General features: G+C 34.6%; 2 protein-coding genes across 2 annotated transcripts; both read left to right on the top strand.

Annotated features, from left to right (window-relative positions):
- Positions 1 to 3022: 3022 nt before the first annotated feature.
- LOC116416121 lies at positions 3023 to 5129 on the top strand. The gene is made up of 2 exons (XM_031922972.2): positions 3023 to 3185; positions 3788 to 5129. Exons 1-2 carry the CDS (start codon positions 3069 to 3071, stop codon positions 4685 to 4687), a joined length of 1017 nt encoding a protein of 338 aa, XP_031778832.1. The 5' UTR covers positions 3023 to 3068; the 3' UTR covers positions 4688 to 5129.
- A 5818-nt stretch (positions 5130 to 10947) lies between these two features.
- LOC116416357 lies at positions 10948 to 22841 on the top strand. Its single transcript, XM_031924413.1, has 3 exons — positions 10948 to 10986; positions 21886 to 21956; positions 22085 to 22841. Exons 1-3 carry the CDS (start codon positions 10948 to 10950, stop codon positions 22839 to 22841), a joined length of 867 nt encoding a protein of 288 aa, XP_031780273.1.
- The last annotated feature ends 323 nt before the right edge of the window (positions 22842 to 23164 follow it).

Below are 23164 nucleotides of genomic sequence, written 5' to 3' on the forward strand. Positions count from 1 at the left end.
AAATTTTTTATTTATCAAGTTGTTTAAAGCCTGACAATCTACACTATGAAAGTCTTTTCTGAGATAAAATCACTTAGAGCTATTAACTTACTGAAACGTTTCTAGTCTGATAGCTATTTTTATAGGAACCTGTTTTCATAAAATAATAAGCTCAGAAGTCTAAGTGAAAATCTCAACATTTGATAGGATTTTATTATTCATCACAAGCTAAAAAGCTTGCGCTAACTTACTGCACCAAACTTCGTAAACATAGCAAATTTTTAAATTTATTTGTGAATAAATGTACTTAACCTGATGACCTGTTTTAATTTTTATAATTTTTACATAATAACATATCTGTATAATTTAACTTAATATTCAAACATAAGATTAACGCTAAAAATCTAAATTCTACCACTGGTGGACATTCTTTCGCAAGCACCAACGAATCAATAATATTCGCATTTATTAATATAAAGCTAAATGATTTAACGAATAAATTAGACGCATTTTCACCAATTAATATAACTCTTTTTGCTTATCCTTATTTCCGCTGACCGTGTAGACAAAACGCTCGCCGAGACACACAAGCGAAATAGAAAGGGAAGGAGACATTGTACACTTATGCATATAGAAGAAAAGTGCGTGTTCTTTCAGGAAAACAGTAAAGCGGCATCGCCGTTGAAATAAAGAGAGCAAAAGCTAACCTATCGAAAATAACGAGCGCGCTAACGGTAAAACTGCGCGTTGTCAATTTTTTTTATCATGGCCATGACATGTTTTAGTAAAAGGAGACAACGAGTGACATAATAGTGGCTTTTTGAACCGCTTGTTCTCTCATTGCAGCCTGCAATAGTGAAGGAGGACGAAGAGGAGGAAGGTATGCGTGCACGCGCCAGTATGTATATCGAGCAGTGCAGAAGCGGGGCATTTTCAAGTGCAAGTGGTTGAATTACGGTCGCGCTCGCGTATCATGTTCCGGTTTTCCACACGTTGAAACAGAGAAAATCAACTGCTCGAAGTTTCCCTGCTCCACACCGCATGCGTTGGGAGGAGCGCGAGCGCGTTTGGCCTAAGCCAGTAGACAGAAGCTTGTTTCCCCAGTGCTGTGGTTGTTTCTCGATGCGTGCTGCGCTGCCCTCATATATATCTTGAAAGTATTAAGATTTATTTCGTTAGCCCAAAGTTTTCTCTTATTATTTTGCTTTCTGGTCTGACCAATGGGCGCGCTTTTTCGTCCCGGAATGAAGGTCTTAAGCTTTGTAATGGTGAGTGATGTATGGCTTAGGGTCGCCGACGTATGCAGTGTTGCGCTTAACTAAATTCACTTAATTTTATTGTTCTGTTTTTTACAAAAGCTATGAGTAACCGGTGCTTATTGCAAATTTTCTTAAAAATGATATGTCTAATTTACATTTAGACTTTTCCTTACAGGTTGATGCATTTCTATTCTCAATTGTCATAGCTGATGATGGCATTTTTATGAGGTATTGTAATTTTTTTAAATTTATTTCATAGTTTACTAACGCGGTTTTCAAGTTACTAATGTAGTCCATCATCAAGAATTGCAGGACCGAATAATACTACCGATTCTGATCCAGATCTCATTAAGCGTAATTTAATGTTCTTTAAGGGTTCTTTAATAAGTACTTGATGGATCAGTTGCAAATTACTAAAATCATTTTAAATTACTATACAATGGATTTATAAAACTTGAAAATTGGGGCTATACAGCAATAGGAGTTGTAGAATTAACTCCTTAGTAATCTCACTTTAATCTAAAATAAAGTAATTTGAACTGCAGGTAGATAAATAAATCTGAAAACATCAACATTAAAGCAGTTTTAAAATCTTCTTAATGGTCTAACATCCAATGTTGTCTATCACTAAACTTCAATAATGCCATATCGATTCTGTTTTGAATTAATTCACGCGCATCTTTTTGATTTATGTATTAATGTGAACGCAGACATATTTTCATAGAGATTTTTTTTAAATTTAATTGAATACTCTCTCTTACCAATTTAGTATTACTAATACTGTTTAAATTAATTTTTGCATCATATTTTAAAACGTTTTGCATTACTAAAGTTAAACAGTTCTTGTAAACATCAGCTCTAAATTCAAAACCATTGTTGTATGCTTTATATTGCTGTACATTAAGGGTCCATAATTTATAATTGTTACAATAGGCCGAGTAATCAGCCATTCAGAAGCTCCCAACTACTATCAAGCCTTAATGATCGCAACCTGTTTAATCCTCACAGTACAATCAATCCATGGTCATCACGAAGGATAGCCTCTAATGGTCCTAATTACGAGTCTCCACTTTATTTTCAAGACAGCATTGCATCATCCAATAATCAGGCATCTAGGTACACTCGAAAGGTTCATAAACCCATCGGTTTCGACGATAACATGATGATTTTGGAGCCAATGCAAAGACACCGCGAGAATAGCTGGGCAAACTGGATGCCAGATTTTTTTGGTGATGACTCACCTCCTGGACCTGGTCCGCTTATCGGGCCCATGAAATTTCCTGGTATTGGAAAAAAGGTGTTTATCAGGCAGAATGAACCTCTTGACGAAGATACGGATCGCGTAGTAATTCATCTTATCCATAGAAAAGCTCCTCCTCCTTATGATCCTCCGGTTACTCATCAGTCTCATCTGCCTCAACAGTACAATCAGCTGACGTATTATGCAGAGGACCCTGTCTTCAAAAAATACGATAGGTATAAACAAAAAATTCTGTAGAAATTAATCTATTTTTTATCAATACAAATAATGCGAAATATATTAATCTTCGATTATATTAAATGTTGTAAATTACTCAGAATCAATAGTTTGACGCAATATTTTATAATTTTATGTGAAACAGATTGCAAATAAACTTTAAAATATAGTAGTTATTAGTTTAAATAAGAATATTTAACCTAATTAAATTATAATAATGATACGTTTTACTTAAATACAAAGTAAAGAATTATGCATTGCTTTGACATTCACTTGCTAATCAACTTTTTATCTCAAGCAGCTTTCTGATACATGGGAAATCATCCGTATTCCAACAAAATAATCCTTCTAAGATGATCAGTGAAGCAAGCTTCTCAGCAGATGATGAAATATTCGAAGTTCCAAACGATCCGAGATACACCGTCAAGTTTTTAAAACAGTCGGAAACCAATGTAGCTAATGCAATTTGGGTGAGTAAATATAAAAAAAAATATATGAAAAAGTATGTATATTGCTATATAAGAGTGCGCGAAGTAGGTGATTTTAAATTTTAAACATGTTTCAATGTTATTGCACGAGCGAATCGATCCAACAGTTTGGTTATCATCCTATCAGAGGTCTTGTTAGTTAATTAAAAACTATACATTGGAACTACATCGATTTTATTATCTATTTTTAGACCTTTTTAATATCATTATTTTAGATGAACATGGAAGTAAAAGTAAAAGTTTAAAAAATGTATCGTTTCTGATATTTATATGCTATTTCAAAGTAAGATATAAGATTTTTCGCTCATTTTTAATGATTCATGATATTTTTGAGTTAAATTGTTTTTTTTTTAATTTATACATGAATCAGACTTTTTTTTCTTTTGTATTCCAATAGGAAAATCACAGATGATTCTTGTTTTGATCAATCACCACAATTTATATAAATTATTTCTATTGCAGTTCTGAATGATTTATTTCAACGTTATTTTCGTCTGTTGCATCTATGTTGATTTAGATAGGCTTTCGTATAATTAAGACACAAACAAAACAAAATGAAATTTAACTTTAATCTATTTTTACAGAGTAGACCCTTAGATCATCGTGGCAAGTACTATGGGCACAAGCTTAACCCTGCCGAATCAAAGGGTCCTGCCACTTTTCCATATACAAATAACACATCTTCCACAAGCAACAACCGATCCAACCTTCGACAGTCGAAAGCTCCGAGCAACGTTTTGGAGCAACAGTATGAAACGCTCCGCAGATACGGCTACCAGAATAACATGCGCGTAGTAAGTGAAAGTCATTCGTGGGGCCTCTTCAACCCAATTCAACTATCCAACCGCAGGCCACAGGATGAAATGCCGCATTTCGAGCAACCGCTCAATCATCTGGATAAAATTACATTATTGAATAAGGCCGAACTTAACAGAAAACGTGGTAGTGGTTTTGGTTCGTTTTTTGATGGTTCGCCGATCAGAACAACAAGGAATCATTACTCTGCTACGAAACATCTTATGAGATCGCTAGCGTCACCACCGCCCATACTTCGACAAAATGTTCCGGTGGTCGTCAGCGGCGGCTTACAGGTTATTCCGGCACCAAACCTGCAACGAGGCTCGGTCAGTGGCGATAACCTAAAAGATACCAAATCGAGCAGGAACTCCACGGGCGAAGAGGTGATGCACAATATTATGTCGATGACGGCAAGCCAGATCTGGAAGAACGTCAGTGAGAAAGCCACTGAGACCAAGGAGAAAAGGATGGCGACGTCTAAATCCAAAGGTGTCCTGGTAATCGAGAGGAGAATCGACGACGAGCCGACTGTCGAGGAGGAAACCAAAGAGGAGCAAGTACCAACGGAAAGTATGCCATTCACCAGCAGTACTGCCACGCCTATTATGGCCAATAAAACCGATAAGGTCGAGGCCAAGATAAAGGAGGCCGTTCGAGAAATGATGGGCTTGTTTAGCCTGTGGTAGCACAAGGTGGTCAGCATACAGTTGCTTAGAGAGTTAGAGGAGAAGCAGAAACACAAGAAGACGAAAAGGAGTAAAAAGAGCGAAACTGATTTGAATAACCGATAACAGTATAAGCTTAAATATAAGTGCGGAGGCGAGCGAGAGTTAACTTACTCGATAAGGACCGCTATGCACAAGTGAAAGTTGTTTTTGATGTACAATTTTCAGAGTTTAATGTAATTACACGTTTGTTTTATACAGAAATCCGAGTATTTTTTATACGCACTTGCTGCAAGCTGTTATTATATTCGTTATGAGTGATACGATCGTAGCGATTGTGCAGACCTAAGTAGATGTAAAGATGTACAAACAAAATTATATGCATGAATATAACGTAACTAAGAATGTATGTATACCATATTTTAATATATTTGTTGTTGTGAAACTTTAATAATAAATAAGTAAAAGGACTGATTCCTAAATACAGTACCATATTAAAAGATATAAATATTGAAGTTGTCTTATCTCATTTCTTTCTGCAGTATTTCCTTAAGGGGGGCTCAAAAAAAAAAAAGATTTATGACTAAAAATTACAAATCTGAAGTAAATTATTTGTAAATGTTTTTATAAATATTTGGTAATATTACCTCTTCATTTATTACACCCGTTGTGGCACTCAGTGTAAAGTTTTGGAAATTTTCGCACTTTTCGTAGGATTCGTAGAAATATTCAAAATGCATCCTACGCAATGCATTTCCATTTCATGATTCCAAGAAATTACGGTGAATTCTTTGTTATTTTAACAGCAAATCATAGTGATTACATTTTTATTATAGCCCATATGATATTAATGGCAAATCCAGGTACATCAAAATTTATTGTAATTTAACTAACTTTATTATTAATTTTATGCATTAAAATGACATATTTATTTATAAAAATAAAAAAAAATTATTTTAAAATCTAATGACTATAATTCTTTCACATCGGCTTGAAGATTACACTCAAATTTTCTGGAGTCATAAGATGCAAATGTGTTGCGCAGGATACCTTAGCAATATAGCTAAATTATAATAAAAAATTCTGCTTCATCTGCATTATCCAACTAAATATTAGATAAATTCGGCTGAAAATTTACATAAAATCATATTTTTTAATACATAATGAGGTCAAAATCTTAGCTGACTAGATCTAAAGGGGGAAAAAAATGAAAACACCAGAACCCCACCTTAATGAGAACAGCTAAGAGCAGAAAATTGACTTCCACCTCTAGTTCATCATCAGCATCTTCTACAAAGAATACTTCTAGTGACTAAAATAAGATGTAATGATTACATCTACAAGCTTCAAAAAAGCCTTAAAGGCTTATGATCTCGGTTTAAAAACATTTTTATAACAACGATTTTTATGTAATAATTAATTACGTTCTACTTTGAGACTGATAAATATTTTTTTATGCAATCATTAATAGCGTTTGCTATTCTAAGAAACGTATTTTATAACGTTTAAAAAATGAAGTTTATTTAATAAGTGATATTAGATTAATCACATTTCGTTTATGTTGTTTAAACATTTTCATTGTATAATAAAAAAAAAACAATGATCAATAAAGAATTTATTACAATCTATATAAGGTATTCTACTTTTCTGTAATTCCAAATGAAATATAATATAATATTATGACCAAAAAATCATAATTAAAAGTTGTTGCGCTAAACATATGATAAAATCATGTGTTAAAATCATATATTAAAAACATATGTTAAAAAAATATACTAAAAACACATCTTTTACTTTTTTTGATCTATACTGGGAACAAAATATTATTAAATATTATTAAATAAAAATGCTATTTAAATCAATTATACAATGTATTCTATATTTCAAATTATAAAGAAATAACATAATTTTATAATTAAAAAAAATATCATAATTCAAAGTTATTGCGCTACACGATTTTATTATATGATTTTATAATATGATTTTATCACATGTTAGGATGAAACACAAAAACATATGTTAAAATCATATGTTAAAAACATATACTAAAAACACATGTTTTTTTTTCAACTGGGTGGCCACCTGACCGCAGCGCCAATCGGACGTTGCGGCAACGCTGTCCGGCTGCTCTTCCGACAGTCCCTTAATATTTTTTGAAGATATATTGAATTTTTAATCTTCCAGATTCAGTTCTCTCTTCGCGGTTTCTATCCGCAGCTGCAACAATGGGCCTGTTGCAAATCTTCTTTGCGAAATCGTATGCTGTACAAGATTCTTGCTTTTTTGACTAAAGCTTCCTTTATCACTAGCAAATGAGCTGTTGGATATTTTACCTTATTTGAAATTAAAAGTTATAATGTCTACTCTCGTTATGTTGAAAATAAACACGAGATTAATATGCTCGGCAAATAAACGATACTTTTTGAGTTCTCATTAATTAGTAATTATCATTGACAGCTATGAGTTAGCATGCTTGCATTGTTTGAATCATTATTTACTATTATAGCTGTCAACAATAATCAAGCATGATACATAGCCCCGAGCAACATCTTCTTATATTTTCATTTGCTGTTTATTTGCTCATTTATTTACAATTTTCTCTTTATATGTTATCACTGTTAACTCATACATGCATATCGTGATATACCTAATATAAAGAATATATATTTAATAATAAATATATAATAGTACATTATGCATCATGGGAGTAAAGTCGTTGATTATTCCTGCGGGTGAGAGTTTACTGCCCAAGCAAAGCCAGGGCAGTAAATTACCCGAGGAAATAATCGACTTTACTCTCGTGCTGCATATAGTGCTTTATTCACGACTGAACTGTGTAGCCACTTTATTTCTTGAAAAGTAGGGCCTACAACAGCTAAATTGAATAAATTAATACAATTTTTTTAAATATTCAAAATATTCAAAATTTTTTAATTTTTTATAATTTTTCTACTTTTTAACATTGTTGCAAAAATTTCCATAACTCTCAAATTTTTTTTTAAATTTCCCGCATTTTGCGGAAATAATAAATTTATTTCCCGCATTTTCGGGAAAAAAAATGAGGGAATAAAATGCTGTTTTAGTTCTGCTTTTCAGAGAATGAAGTGGCTATTATATGTCAGACGTGAATAATAGTATATTGTGTACCACGGGCGTGAAGTGTGCTCTTTTAGGCCGAGTGTGGAGTTTGCAGTACGAGTCAAGGCGAGTTAGCCCGAGCCGTAGGCGAGGGCGTTTACGAGCTGCAGACGAATACTGCAGCCACATGAGGCCAAAAAGCCCGCTTAGCCCTTGGTGCACACCATATTTTTTGTAACGCATGTACTGATTTTCGCGTTTTTAGAAGATTTGCCAATGAATTGAGTAGCCGGCGTAATAACATGTTTCGATACATGTGCGCAAAAGTTGATTATACATGAGTGGGAGGTTTGTCGCCCGAGCGAAGCGGGGGTGACAATCTCATAAGTGTAGAATCAACTTTTCGCACGTGTATTGAACGTTATTTTTTTATACAGGGGGCGGAAAATGCGATTGAACGCACGCAGAATGTGCGCAAAAGTGCATTTTATGCAAACTGTATCAAAAAGTCCTTTAATATGTTTTAATGTAAAGTTGCATGAATAAGAAACAAGCAGTAAAAAAATTATTAATATAGATTTACACTCGTATATTATTCTTGCATAATTTAAACGAGCTTCAGTGATATAATCATTGCAGTTGTTTGTTTATTGTAAATGAAAATTCACTACTACAGTTAATAAAATGCCAGTAGAAAGCGCAAGTACACAAAAGGTGAGTTCTTGCGCTTCATGTTTATCAAGGCTTTCCATTTCACTTGAATTGCCTACCACTGAATTTCACTCTTAATTACTGAATCGAACGCATATTTGCTTGTAATTATTTTTTTTTTACGAAAACATATATATTTTATCTGGTCTCAATTTCTTGTATTTAATATATAATCCATAATTTCTTTTAACTTTGTAATTCTAGTTTTTAAACATTCTTATTCTTAACTAGAGTAATAATAAAACTTTTAAACTTTAAGTTATAGTCTACGTTTCATTTTTAAACTATCACGTGTAGTATATATTAAATGTTAATAGTAGAAATTCGGCTTTGATAATAAAAAAATGTATTTACTATATTGTATGTATCACAATAAAATTTATTATTTATATTATTAGAACTTTGATGATTTTAAAGTTACTCCAAAAACGAATGAATACTCCATCAAACGTCATAAAAATATCTTCGGATGAGTAATTATTGGGACCGGAATAATTTTCTAATTTCGCAGACAATGTTTTTGTGAGCCTGCCATCAGTCCTTGACTTTGAGCGGAAAATGTTCATGATCACCAGCGTAAAAACATAAAGTTACATTCGCTGGGAGAAATAGTCGGTCGAAGAACGGAGTTTCTTGTACGGCTCTGCGAACTCCGACGGTATATAAGCAAGCTGCAACTGATGCACTAGGCTCAGTTTTATAACTCTTATTGTTGCTGCGTTCACTGTAGAAAGTCGATCGACTTCTCTTCGCTGAGATGGATCTGAAATCTCTGGTAAGAGATCGGAGAATACAAATACATCTTGCTTGGTATGCAGTTATGATCTACTGTTAATATAAACTGTTGTTTTGTTGTAGTGCGCTTTAACATTATTGATGATGTTAATTTTGTGTCGGAGAGAAGTTAATGCTGGGTAAGTAATAACCATTTACTATTGCTTTTTTTAATAGCTCAATTTAGCTTGCGCTCGATTTTCTTGAGAATAGAAGTTCAGAATTCCAACTATGTTTAGACTGGGTATTTGTTTCTCAACCCATCAAACTGATTCATTAACGGCTTCAAAATATTCGGTCATTACTTTTTTTTAAAGAGAGATTTCTTTAAACTTATAGATTAATATTACAGGCTATATTATCGTTATGGAACAATGAAGTTTTATATTGTCATATTCACATCTTCATAATTTTTTTTTTATTCATAAAACTATCTGATTCGACAAAACATTTTCACGTTACTTAAAAGCAATGTCTTACTTAATTAATTACAGTGAAAAGAGAGAATAATAACTAGGATTGCTCGTTTTTAATGTAAACTTAACATTCTAGGTCAAAAAAGGTAATAATTCACGTTCCTTATCACGTAAAGAATATTAAGCACACGCATACGATCTACAAAATAATCAAGCATGAACATAAAAAGGACCATGAAGATTGGAAGAAAGAACCTGAGGAGCACTATGGTGGATTTTACTGAAAATAAAATAAGTCTTACTTACGAGGCACAAAATAAGTTGATAAGAAAAAAATGATCCTCAAACTAGTGTAGTATTCCAAAGATACAACGTGATTGATCAATGTACAAATTTATATTTAATTAGTCGTGTAATTTCTACACTTATTTATCCAAATGATTACTTTTGTAAGTGTTATATAATTTTTATAATACAGATTTGTTTGCTAAGTTTATTATATTTCTCTATTCTGAAAAAATATCCACTTTGAATTTTTCTGTTATAATTTAGCAGTCGGATCTGAGGCAAGTAAAAATTAAATATTTAGTCTTATAATTATTCAAAAGATTGTCAGAAAATGAATAAAATATACTATATTAACTTAGCGTTAATTAGTCAATTTATTGTATTGAAATTACTTTCAAGATATAGTTTTGATATTTTGTACGCAAACTAATAAAAATAAGTCATGGTGAATAACAAAACATAATCTTTTAGAGATATAACTTTTGATATTCTTTTATTTATCAAAAGATGAAAGGAAAAAATGGCGTACGTACACTTTGGGTCACTGATTTGATTAAAACTGCAGATAATAAGTTTTTGGCCATAATAGAGCTCATGCTTTAGCGTTTTGTCCAATATACTCTACTATTCTTTAAGATATTGACCTAATAACAAACATTAAGCTCTACATATACAAATAAAACGCTGAAACACAATCTTCATTTTTAGACAAACAACTCATTTTTCATAGTCTTAGCCAAATCCATAAACCAAAGGATTTTGTCTTTCCTTGTTAGTTATTAGGATTGTAGCAGATGTTTAGGCACCTTCGCCGCATACTTTATAAGACTTATGTGATTCATTTAAGAAACCCAAATTTTAATAATTTGTCAGATACATTATTATAGGTATGCGAATAAAGCACAGTTATAAACTTGCTGAAAACATAGCTTGAGTACTTTGTAGCGATATTATACTATTATTATCAATTCGCAAATGAAGAGATGAATCTATATGAAGAAACTCACGATAGAAATGGGTTACTTCATCTTCGTTGAGATCATTCTCAACATTGTAAGCAAGTATGCTGTTGTCCAAATCTATTTCTTATTCTAAAAACATATTTTAAACATACTATGTTAATCATATGTTATGAATTATAAATGTATATTTTCTCATCATAATCGTAAAATGTGGGTTTTTCCCTCAATTGAAACTCCTCTTCATCTCGACCATTATTACTTTCTTTCATTCATAATATGGCCTTCTTTTAAACTCGAAGCAAAATTTTTGAAATTTTTGAAATTTTTGAAGTTATTAAAATTTTTGAAATTTTTGAAATTATTAAAATTTTTGAAATTTTTGAAATTTTTGAGATGTTCTAAAAAATACAAATTTATTTTACTTTGAAAAGTCCTTGAATTTCCCATTCCTTTCATATGCATGATAAGTGGCCTATTCGTGCACTTATCATAAAAAGTACGGTGTGCAACAAGGGGGGAGTGGCTTTTTCAGACTCGGATGATGTTTTGAACACTCTCTAGAAAAAGCCAATTCCCCCCCCCCCCCCCCGCCTAGTTGCACAATATACTATTTCTTAAGGGGCAGTCGGAGGAGCAGCCTAACGGTGCCGTCGCAACGTCCAAGTGGCGCTGCGGTCAGGTGGCAAAATCCCAATTGAACAACAAATACAACAAAACCGCGTACTTAAGAAAAAAATCGCTCTTTACCGCCCTTCCTTTTATCCTAAAGTAATAGTAACTCGTGCAAAACATGGCATTAAGTACATATTTTCGACGTAGTATTACATGTATAGGACTCTATTATAGGGCCCCCCTCCCACTCGCTTCGCTCGTGCTGCAAATGTCGGGGGCAGACATCTCAAGTTAGTTTCTTGACTGGACGATAGAGGCACAAGGAGCAAAAATAAACGTGGCCGCGGAATTAGTGTTGGAAGTGTGAACGTCATGACGACCATAAAATTATGACATGACATCATAAATTTGTGACGTGACGTCTCCTTTGGCACGTGCTTTTAAAAAATCGCAAATTTATACAGTTTACTAACGTCTATTTCGTTTTTTGTTTATTTATATTCTGCTGTAATTTAATTTAGCTGTATACTAAAATATGTCTATACACACAGTATCTTATACTATAAGATTTTTTTATAATATAATTAAAATTACATTTGTACATCAAAAAATGAGATTATACTAAGGATTTTTTTTTTAATTTTCAGTAACAATTAACGATGTCTCTCAAAAAACTAGTTTTACAGTACTTTAAAAAATTATCACAAGATGCAAGTATCACTTGATGTTTATGAATGTCAATCTTGTGGGAAACACTATACTTATCACACCACAAGAATGGGTAACCATTTAATTGAATGCTCCAATATACCAGCTGATCTTAAATAATCCATAAAATTCACATTAGGTAAAAGGAAAAAAAGAAAAATATACTCTGATGATGAAGAAAACAGTGAAAATGATAGTGATGATAATAGAATGACAAACAGTGCTCTAAAGTTTTTGAAGAATCAATAAAGAAAGTGCACGATAAACTAAAAAAATTTAACTAAGCAAAGATGCTCAGTATAATTTACAAAATCTATTAACTAAAGCTATATATTGTTCTGGCTCCCCGTTATCTTTAACAGAAAATCAGTATTGGCGAAAATCAGTAACTGTTTTTTGCTTTGTGTCCATCATTTACACTTCCAACACGAAATCAACTTTCTTGTGAACTGTTATATAATGCTTATCGGAGTGTTGAACAGTATGTAAATAAAAAAGTAAACAATGCACTTTGTTTGGCACTGCAGTGTGATTCATTGACTAATGTGAAAAATGAAGGTGTTATCAACATCTTATTCAATACCTCAGAGGTAGTGTTTTATATGACGATAGAAACATTATCTAATTCTAAAGATACTGATTACTTAGCTAGACAAATAGGTAAAGTAATAGATTAAGTAGGTAAGAACAAAGTTCTAGATGTCTGTACCGATAATGCTTCCAATTTCAAAACAGCTCCAGATAAGTGTTGGCAAAAAATCTATTCTATTGAAAATTGCTATTGCAATTTTAAACTTGCCATCCTCATCAGCTTCAACCGAAAGATCATTCAGCCAATATGGATGGATGCATTCATCAAAGAGAAATAGATTGATTACGAAAAGATCAGGTAAAATTACATATATTTCATATAATTTAAAACTACTTGAAACTAAGGGTGTAAGAAAAAATAGAAAAAGGAATAATTCAATAACAATGGAAGATTTTAACTCAAGCGAAGAGGACTGTGATAATTCTGTTGATGAACAAAATGAAAGTATTATGGAAAGTGTTCCAATATAAGGTGATGATGATTTTGAAAATGTATGCATTAATCAAGATATGTTAAATCAAATAATTTGCCAAGGGACGAATGAAGAAAATGGAGAATCGCATGAGGGTACTGACGAAATCTCAAATAATAGTTAAGATCAAGCATGTCAAGAAATTGATCAGAGCAATGTAAATATAATCTTTACAATATGTACATCGATGAAAATGGAGACAAAATATTATATCCGATTTCAGGCATTGAACTAGTGGAGGAATCGGACAATATTCTTAACATTGTTCCTGATAAAACCTAAATAATGTATTTGAAGAGACTGAGTGGTATATAATTTAAAACTTGGAGTTAAACAATCTGATTGCAATTAGAACCAAAGCATTAAGTTTATATTGAAAGAGAGAATACTTGTCTATTTTATATTTAGATATAAGTAGACATACTGGAAAATATTTGTAAAAGGATGTAAACAATAAAAAGATGTGAAAGCTTTACTTTTGTTAATTAAATTTATTAAGAAATTTATTAGATTAAAATGAAAAATTATTATTATTATTTTTTTTTTTTACATGGCATTTGGAACTCGAAAGTTCATCGCCTCATCTACGCAAGCCTTCCACGCTGCCCTATCTTGTGTCAACCCCACCCAAGATGCACCTCTCCGATCGACACCCACCCGTCCTATTTCTACTAGATCCGCTTTTACGTTGTCCTCCCATCTACGTCTAGGTCTACCTAGAGGTCGCGTTACCATCGGCCTGCCCTTCATGACACGCGCTGCCGTACGGTCGTCTCCCATTCTCGCTACGTGCCCTGCCCATCCCAATCTGCGCGATTTTATTATTCTGTTAATATTTGGTGACCCGTACAGATTGTGTAGCTCATCATTGTGTAGTCTCCTCCATTCCCCGGTTTCCTCATCTTTCTGCGGCCCGTATATTTTTCGCAAGACTTTATTTTCAAATACCCTAAAACGGTTGTCCGCCTGCTTAGTGAGGGCCCACGTTTCGCACCCGTACAGAACCACCGGCAGTATTATTGTCCTGTATATTCTTATTTTAACGTTTTTAGACAACAGCCTCGACTTAAGTAAATTACTCACGGCGTAGAAGCAAGCATTACCCGAATGGAGTCTCTTATTTATTTCGACATTAATCTCGTTTCTATCATTTATGGTCGTACCCAGATACCTGAATTCGCTAACCTTTTCAAAAGTAAAATTCCCAACTCTGAGATCTTCCTCCCCTCTGCAGATCCCTAGCTTATCCACAATCATGTACTTTGTTTTTGATTCACTCACTTCTAACCCTGTATACTCCACCGCTTTTATGAGGATTTCCGCGTTTCTTGCTACCGTTTCCCTACAATCCCCCAGTATATCCAAATCATCTGCGTAGCCTAGTATCTGCGTTGTTCCATTAAGCGTTGCGCCCAGCTGGCTAACCTGCATTTTTCTAACGGCATACTCTAACGTTAAGTTGAACAGCACCGTAGAGAGCCCATCCCCTTGTTTTAAACCATCGCGTATCATGAAGGTTTCTGATAGATTACCGCCTACTCAGACCTTTCCCGTGCTTCCGTTCAGACATATTTGAATTAATCTCACGAGTTTTTTCGGTACACCGAGACGTACTAGAATTTGATACATTTTGCTTCGCTTAATAGAGTCGTACGCTTTTTTAAAATCTATAAATAGTTGGTGTATGGTTTCGTAAAATTCCCACTTTTTCTCTAACAACTGTCTTATGGTAAACATTTGATCGCTCGTCGATCTGTTGCGACGAAATCCGCACTTATAATCTCCTACTATATCTTCCGTAAATGGAATGAGTCTAGCTTGTATTACGTTTGACAGAACTTTGTAGCACGTTGCTAAAAGTGAAATACCCCTATAGTTATTGCAGTCTGTCTTATCCCCCTTTTTAAAAATCGGTATAATGATAGATTCCTTCCAATTTTCGGGTATTGTTTCATTTTTCCAGATGGCACATACTAGTTTATAGATTTTGAAAGTGAGCTCGACGCCCCCATATTTGAGTAACTCAGCTGGTATAGAGTCATTTCCCGCGGCTTTATTGTTTTTTAGTTTTTTAATCGCGGCCTCTACTTCTTGGTAGCTCGGTTCCTCCACGTGGGGTTCAGCAGTGTGAATTTCGTCCCCTAATTCTTCGCTATTTTCGTGCACGTTTAATAATTTATCGAAATACTTTTTCCACAGCGACAGTAATTCGTTGTCATTTGTTACGAGGTCCCCGTTTTCGTCCTTCATCAATTGCGCTCTACTCCTAAAAGCCTTTCTGATGGTGTTAATCCCTCTGTACATTTCGCGGGGGTTATTTTCCTTACTGTTAGTTTCTATTCTCCTAATAATATTCTTTTGATACTCCCGCTTCTTATTTCTGTAGATCGCGCTCGTCTGTTTCCTTACGTTAGAATACTTTTTTACGGTCCTATCGCTTCTATTTTGTAAGCTATCTAATTTAGCCTTTTTGCGCCTTTCAAACCAGAGTTCGCACTCTTCGTCAAACCATGGTTTGCTCTTTGGCTTTTTCTTTTTACCCAGTACTTTGTTCGCGGCCTCTTTTACCGTTTTTTCGATGTCCCCCCATAAGTTATTCGGTTCGTCATTCCCCTCCGGCGATGTGTTTGCTTCTTCAAGTGCCTGAAACCTGTTATTAATTTCTATCTGGTACCTAATTCGCTAGCTCTTAATTTGGCTACTACTAGGAATTGGTCCGAGTCGCTATCTGCCCCTCTGTAAGCCCTTACGTCAAGAACATTAGTATGACGTCTTTTTTCAATGAGGAAATGATCAATTTGGTTCTGTGTGGCCCCGTCCGGTGATGTCCACGTTGCCTTGTGTATGTTCTTGTGCTTAAAACACGTAGTTTTGATTATAAGATCTTTTGTCGCCGCGAAATTTATGACCCTAATACCGTTATCATTGCTGGCTTCGTGCAGGCTTTCCTTACCTATAGTAGGCCTAAACATTTCCTCCCTACCTATTTTAGCATTGAAATCGCCTAATACTATTCTTGTGTCGTAAGACGCGAACTGGTCGATTACCTGCTCTAAAGTTTCGTAATAGAGATCCTTAGCTTCTTCTTCTTTGTCCTCCGTAGGACAGTGTACATTAATAAATACATATCTATACCATTCCCCTTCGATAATGATATAGGAGAGCCTATCATTGACGGATTTGAAACTTTTAACCGAATGTATGATGCTTTTGCTTACGAGAAATCCGGTGCCTAGACATCCCCCACTCCCGGCCCCATACAGGTACGTGAAGTTACCCGATGCTAGTACTCCGCCATCTGGCCACCGCGATTCCTGTATTGCTACCAAATCTAGATTGTACCTATCAGCTTCCTTTACGAGTTCTTTAAACGCACCTGCTCTGTATAGAATGCGAACATTCCAAGTTCCGACCCTTAAGTCCCTTTTGGTTCGGATTTGATTTTTTTGAGCCATGATAGTATGTTAACTGTTACAATGCCGCTACCCTAAGCGGGTCTTGGGCGTTGTCGTCCAGATCGGACGGGTGGGTGCCTATCACCACTACACAGCGCGTCCTTAGGTTGCGGATAGAGGAACAGCCACTGAGAAAGAGGTTAGCTAGTGGATAAGCTAGGCATCTGCAGAGGGGAGGAAGATCTCAGAGTTGGGAATTTTACTTTTGAAAAGGTTAGCGAATTCAGGTATCTGGGTACGACCATAAATGATAGAAACGAAATTAATGTCGAAATAAATAAGAGACTCCATTCGGGTAATGCTTGCTTCTACGCCGTGAGTAATTTACTTAAGTCGAGGCTGTTGTCAAACAACGTTAAAATAAGAATATACAGGACAATAATACTGCCGGTGGTTCTGTACGGGTGCGAAACGTGGGCTCTTACTAAGCAGGCGGTCAACCGTTTTAGGGTATTTGAAAATAAAGTCTTGCGAAAAATATACGGGCCGAAGAAAGATGAGGAAACTGGGGAATGGAGAAGACTACACAATGATGAGTTACACAATCTGTACTCGTCACCAAATATTAACAGAATAATAAAATCACCCAGATTGAGATGGGCAGGGCACGTAGCGAGAATGGGAGACGACCGTACGGCAGCGCGTGTCATGAAGGGCAGGCCGATGGTAACGGGACCTCTAGGTAGACCTAAACGTAGATAGAAGTTTGAATAAATTATCACACTCGGAGAGCGTGGGGTAAATGGGTTTAAGCGTTTTGGTTTTAGATTTATTTTCCGCTTAGCTTGCCTTCTTTCAATGTGCGAGGTGAAGTTTGAAAATTATCACACTCGAGGAGCGTGGGGTAATTAGGTTTAAGCGTTTTGAGTTTAGATTTATGCCCCGCTCAGCAGGCCTTCTTCCGATATGCGAGGTGTTTAAGCGTTTTGGGTTTTGATTTATTTCTCGTTTTGCTCGACTTCTTTCTATGTGCGAGGTGAAGTTTGAATAAATTATCAAACTCGGGAAGCGTGGGGGAATTGGGTTCACACATTTAGGTTTAAGATTAATCCCCCGGACAGCTCGCCTTCTATCAAAGTACAGGCGTGTTTTTAATATAAATTATTGTACTCGGGGCGCGTGGGGGAATTCGGTTCACACATTTAGGTTTTAGATTTATTCCCCGCTCCGCAGGCCTTCTTTCGATGTGCGTGGTATAGTTTAAATAAATTATCACACTCGAAGAGCGTGGGGTAATTAGTTTTAAGAGTTTTGGGTTTAGATTTATTTTCCGCTTAGCTTGCCTTCTTTCGATGTGCGAGGTGAAGTTTGAATAAATTATCACACTCGGCAAGCGTGGGGGAATTGGGTTTAAGCGTTTTGGGTTTTGATTTATTTCTCGCTTTGCTTGTCTTAATTCGACCTGCCGACTTGTTTTTAAAATAAATTATTGTATTTGGGGAGCGTGGGGTAATTAGTTTCACATTCAGGTTTTGATTTATTTTCCGCTTAGCTCGACTTCTTTCGATGTGCGAGGTGTAATTTGAATAAATTATCACACTCGGAGAGCGATTCAAAATATATCGCAGATGGGAGGACAACTTAAAAGCGGATCTAGTCGAAATATGACGGATGGGTGTCGATCGGAGGGGTGCATCTTGGGTGGGATTGACACAAGACAGGGCACCGTGGAAGGCTTGCGTAGATGAGGCGATGAACTTTCGAGTTCCAAATGCCATTAAAAAAAAAAAATTCATAGTTTCCAGCCCATTACAAACACGCGAATTACAAAGAAGTCACTCCCTGGTAGAAATTCGAATATTTAAAATTACACAATTAACAGTCAATTAGAGTTATACAAGCACGACATACGAAGATATTCGTAATTTTCTTATTTTTTCACTTTTTTGACCCGACTTATTTTGCGTAGTACTTTCGTAGCCATCAACTAGCTATCACCTGTGCTTTGCTTTAGACAGTGAAATCTATTTTTAAAAGCTTGAAAATTCCTTGTAATACGGTATGACTCTTACTCTTACTATTCTTACTCCAATAAATGCGTAAAAAATGACCGATAAAGCGTTTCATCGCTGATCGAAAAATGGACCTATTTTTCGCCCATCTCTAGTAATACGTGGTATGTTGTAGCTTTAAACTGATATCGATTTCTACCAGGGGATTATTGCAAGTAATTAATATAAATAACGAACAGTATCGGACCGAGATGTAAACCTTAAGGAACTCCCAGAATTTATTTCAATATCAGTCAAAAAAGCTGTGTTCTTTCTTTCAAATATGATTGATCCATTTTAGCAGATTTTTATCTACACTGAAAAAAAACACAGTCATTCCTGCTGTAAAGTCCGGTAGTTTTAACCGTTCTGCCACCGTTACGACTGTTCAGTAAGAACAACGGTGTGCCACTGGTAGTTTTGGCGAGTTGCGACTCGTAAAATTGGTCGCATACGCGGGACACCAGCAAAAACGACCGAACTGATTCTTTAAAACTACTGAACTCTACGGTAATTTTGGCGAGTCTTCGTACAATGACGGATTACTGGTGCGATTCCAGTTAAAATGGCTGAGTTTTTTTCAGTGTAGTCCAATACACTTCACCTTACAAACCAACAATTTATGATTAACTAAATCAAACGCCTTGGAGAAATCTAGATAAATAGAGTCAACAGTACTCACATTCGCCCCTGGGGAGAAAACTTTCGCCTCAGATATTTGCATTTTCGTGCGTGTGTGCGTGTGACACATCTCATACATGTATGTACATATATACCATCGCTCCGTGTGACAATCGAACAAAATTCAGATTTACAACGGAATTCTACTATGAGATACTGGACGACTCTGCTTTTTCAGTCGGACTAAAAAGAACGTTATCGATGCACTGATTATAGAAAGCACGATACACATCAAGAGGCTAATTGGCTTTTTCAGACTCGGATGATGGTTGAGCAATTGTGTCCGTCATGGGCGCCTGCGGTGCCCTCGACTCTCACTCGTGCTCAATCATCATTCTTGCTTGAAAAAGCCAACTTTCGGCCCTAGTTGTGCAATGTACTATTCCAATACGAAATAATTCTACACAGATATTTTCTACACGGACATTGTCTACACCTATTTTTTATTATTTTACTGCACTGCAAAACTCCACACAATCACATAACCTATTGTTGCAACAATGATCTAACAATAGGTTATGTGATTGTGTGAAGTATTGCAGTGTAGTAAAATAATAAAAAATAGATGTAGAAAATATCCGTGTAGAATTTTCCCGTGTAGGAAAAGATGTTTGTGTAGGATTTTTATGTGCACAGTTTGTTCGGTGTCTTATAAAATTGGTATACACAAGCAGGTTAGATAACGTAGATCTCTGTTTTATAAAGTCATATTCTCTTTTATAATTTTTGTCATTAAAAAACAACTTATTCTCTCCGCCATAACGGCATCAAAAAATTTTGAAATACAGCTGTTTATAGATACCTATAATAACACTTCTATCACCGTTTGTAAATATAGGATTAACAAAAGATTTTTTCTAGAATATGGAAAAAGTTGCATTCGTAACTAAATAGTTGAATAATCGTTACAAATGTACAAGTAAATTATTAATAGATCTTTCAACAAGATAAGCACGTATTCTATGAGGGCCTAAATGGTATTTACTCGAAAATGCATAAATTCATTTTTTTAGTATATGAAACTTAGACTCAAAGCGATTTTCTAACTGCAAACACTTTAAAGCAATTTTCTTGCTGCTTAACAGATCGCAGATAACAATGTAACGTGCAATTAACTCTGCAGATATCTATGCACAGATATCTGCACATTTTTTAGAGAAATTCATGTGGCAACTTTTAACTGGTATTTTACTAGAAATATTCACAAAATCCGATGCGATTCTTATGTTATTTTCATGTAACATCATATAAGAATTATGATCAACACTCTAAACCTAAAGTTGAAAATCTGGAAATGAAAAGATTAAAACCTACATTTTAAACTTTATGAATATTAAAAAGTGATTGATATCCTTAAAATGATAGCATTACAATTAAGTATAAATTTGTAGAATTGATTTGTATAAAGATTAAAATCCATTAATTAATTCTCTGTGAGGATACCATTTACTTTTAAATACTTATAAAGTTTTAAATGTAGGTTTTAATCTTTTCACTTCCTGATTTTCAACTTTAGGTTTAGAGCGAAGCGTTAAACAATTTATATAATTTTTATGAGGTAAATGACGGTATTTTAAAGTTTCGGTACAAATTTTAATAAGCAGTTTAAATCTGTTTATTTATATGATACTATTTTGTTTATAAAATAAAGTATTGAAATATAAAAGCAAAAAATTTATTTATATTATAGTTTTATTACTTTTAAAATTTAAACTCATGCTTTTTCAGGGAAATACAAATAACAATCAGTGAAATCCTATTTTTATGTGGATGCTATAATTTCGTGTAAAAGTTTCATGAAGTTAAATACATAATTGATCAATTAAAAGAGTTACAAAATATTTCTTAAGGCATTCATTTCACTTAGAAAGATATCGATTTATTTATGTTTTTTAAACTCACTTTCTTTAAACCTTGACCTACCAACGGTTTTTCTAATCTCTCAATAATAAAGTGTCGTTTCGCAACAAATCATCCGTAAAATCAGCGCCAGGAAAACTTTCCTACGTCTATCAAAGCATTTCTTATTGACACCGACACTGAATTCCGTTGCCTTTTTCGTCGATTTCTTTTATGAAAATTGATGATTCGCCAAACTGTAGCGGAACTAATCAACCATACCGCAACGATGTTAGCAAAAAAGCAATCGGATGGATATCGATAAAAGACGCTGCAGACCGACGAAGTTGTTAGAATAGCTGTGAAAGTGGTGGAGTGTACATGTTGTCTTTGGTGTCTTTGAATTAGATGTATTTTTTTTTAAAGAAAAATATTATTTCAACAATGATAACGTTTTTATCATTCGCGTGCATTTGTTCAACTTACAAAAAATGAATTGGTCTAAAAATGTTTCTAACTGATAAAGCATTTATAATTGCAGAATATTTTTTTTCAATTATAGAAATACTTTAAATAAATTATATTTGGCTATCCATAAAGAATTACATGAAAATAAATATCGAATATGGGTTATTTTCAGAAATTAATTTTACTAACTCTGGCAGTATTTTTAAGTAAAACTTTTGCAACAACAGATATTGACAAGAAAACGTAAGTCATTTCAAAATAAATAAATAACTAAATTTATTAAAATGTAAATAAATGGTTTATAATGGCTCTTTTAAAACAAAAAATATTGAGTGAACTATAATTTTAGAAAATTAATGATTTCATTTTAGCGTACACTTTAAAATCCATGTTCCGGAAATTATCAAGCATCATATTCACACAAAAACGGTATTCATTCATGTGCACGAAATGAAGCCAAAAAAACAGAAGGAGGATAGCCACGTTGAAGACTGGACGTCTTATAACTCATACAATTACAATGATGGTACAGGAGAAGGTCGCGGTGAAGACTACCACAGAAAGAAGAAAGCAAAAATCGTCAATCCATACGACGATTACATGCCAATTCGAGATGATAATTACCAGCCTTACGCTCCTATAAACCCATACGATGATCCGGACAATCAGTTGGTGGACGAACTACCACCACCCAACGACAACCCTTTGGGCTTCTTCGGACCACCCATAGATCCTGAAGAAATCGTCGATCAAAGAGCGCCGCAAATCGACGCCAAGGCGTATCCACCACCTGGACAGTACGCGATCCACGAAGAAATAAACGAGGAACCACCTACCAACGACATCGATTCATACAAGCAGTTTCACGAGGAGGGTTACCACCGCGGTATGAAGACCGAAACCGGTCACATTATTCAGAAGGATCTCAAGGACTTCTACGACAAGGAGCATGACGAGGGCGACTACAACAATTCCGACTATGAAAACAATAGTTACAAAAAATACGCCAATCACGGAAATCATGGTCATCACCACGGAAATTACGACAAAGAGATTGGACACGAGCAGCGCGCGGGGAAAAAGCGAGCAGACAGAAGATTCTTCGTGGCCAGGATGGTCATCAGATAGTGGCAATTCCTTATTATCGTTGCAATGATAAGCGTGAGTTTTTGCGTGTGGTCGCTTGTGCTTTGCACAGAATCCAAAGACGCACTTTAAGAGATAGATCTGTTAGAGAAGTTTGCCAACTTTCTTTAAGTAACTCTTTAAATTTCCATCTCTACTTCAATATAGAACTTTATATTTGCCGAAACAAAACCTTTCAGAAAATTGAAAATGATGGCAGAAAGATTGATAAAATTAGAATCATACTTATATGATATTAGGAATAAGGTTTTAGGTTATGCATTTTATACGTTTATATTTTTTATACAACAATAATAATTTTAAAG

This window comes from Nasonia vitripennis, chromosome 1 (assembly GCF_009193385.2).
Source record: "Nasonia vitripennis strain AsymCx chromosome 1, Nvit_psr_1.1, whole genome shotgun sequence".
NCBI classification, from domain to species: Eukaryota; Metazoa; Arthropoda; class Insecta; order Hymenoptera; family Pteromalidae; genus Nasonia; species Nasonia vitripennis.

Excerpts from the sequence above, each read along its gene's own strand:
- LOC116416121 (XM_031922972.2), top strand. The coding sequence starts at position 3,069 with ATGATCAGTGAAGCAAGCTTCTCAGCAGATGATGAAATATTCGAAGTT. Across the intron at positions 3,186-3,787 it reads ATGTAGCTAATGCAATTTGG|AGTAGACCCTTAGATCATCG; the intron begins GTGAGTAAATAT and ends CTATTTTTACAG.
- LOC116416357 (XM_031924413.1), top strand. The coding sequence starts at position 10,948 with ATGGGTTACTTCATCTTCGTTGAGATCATTCTCAACATT. Across the intron at positions 10,987-21,885 it reads TTGAGATCATTCTCAACATT|AAATTAATTTTACTAACTCT; the intron begins GTAAGCAAGTAT and ends GGTTATTTTCAG. Across the intron at positions 21,957-22,084 it reads ACAGATATTGACAAGAAAAC|CGTACACTTTAAAATCCATG; the intron begins GTAAGTCATTTC and ends ATTTCATTTTAG.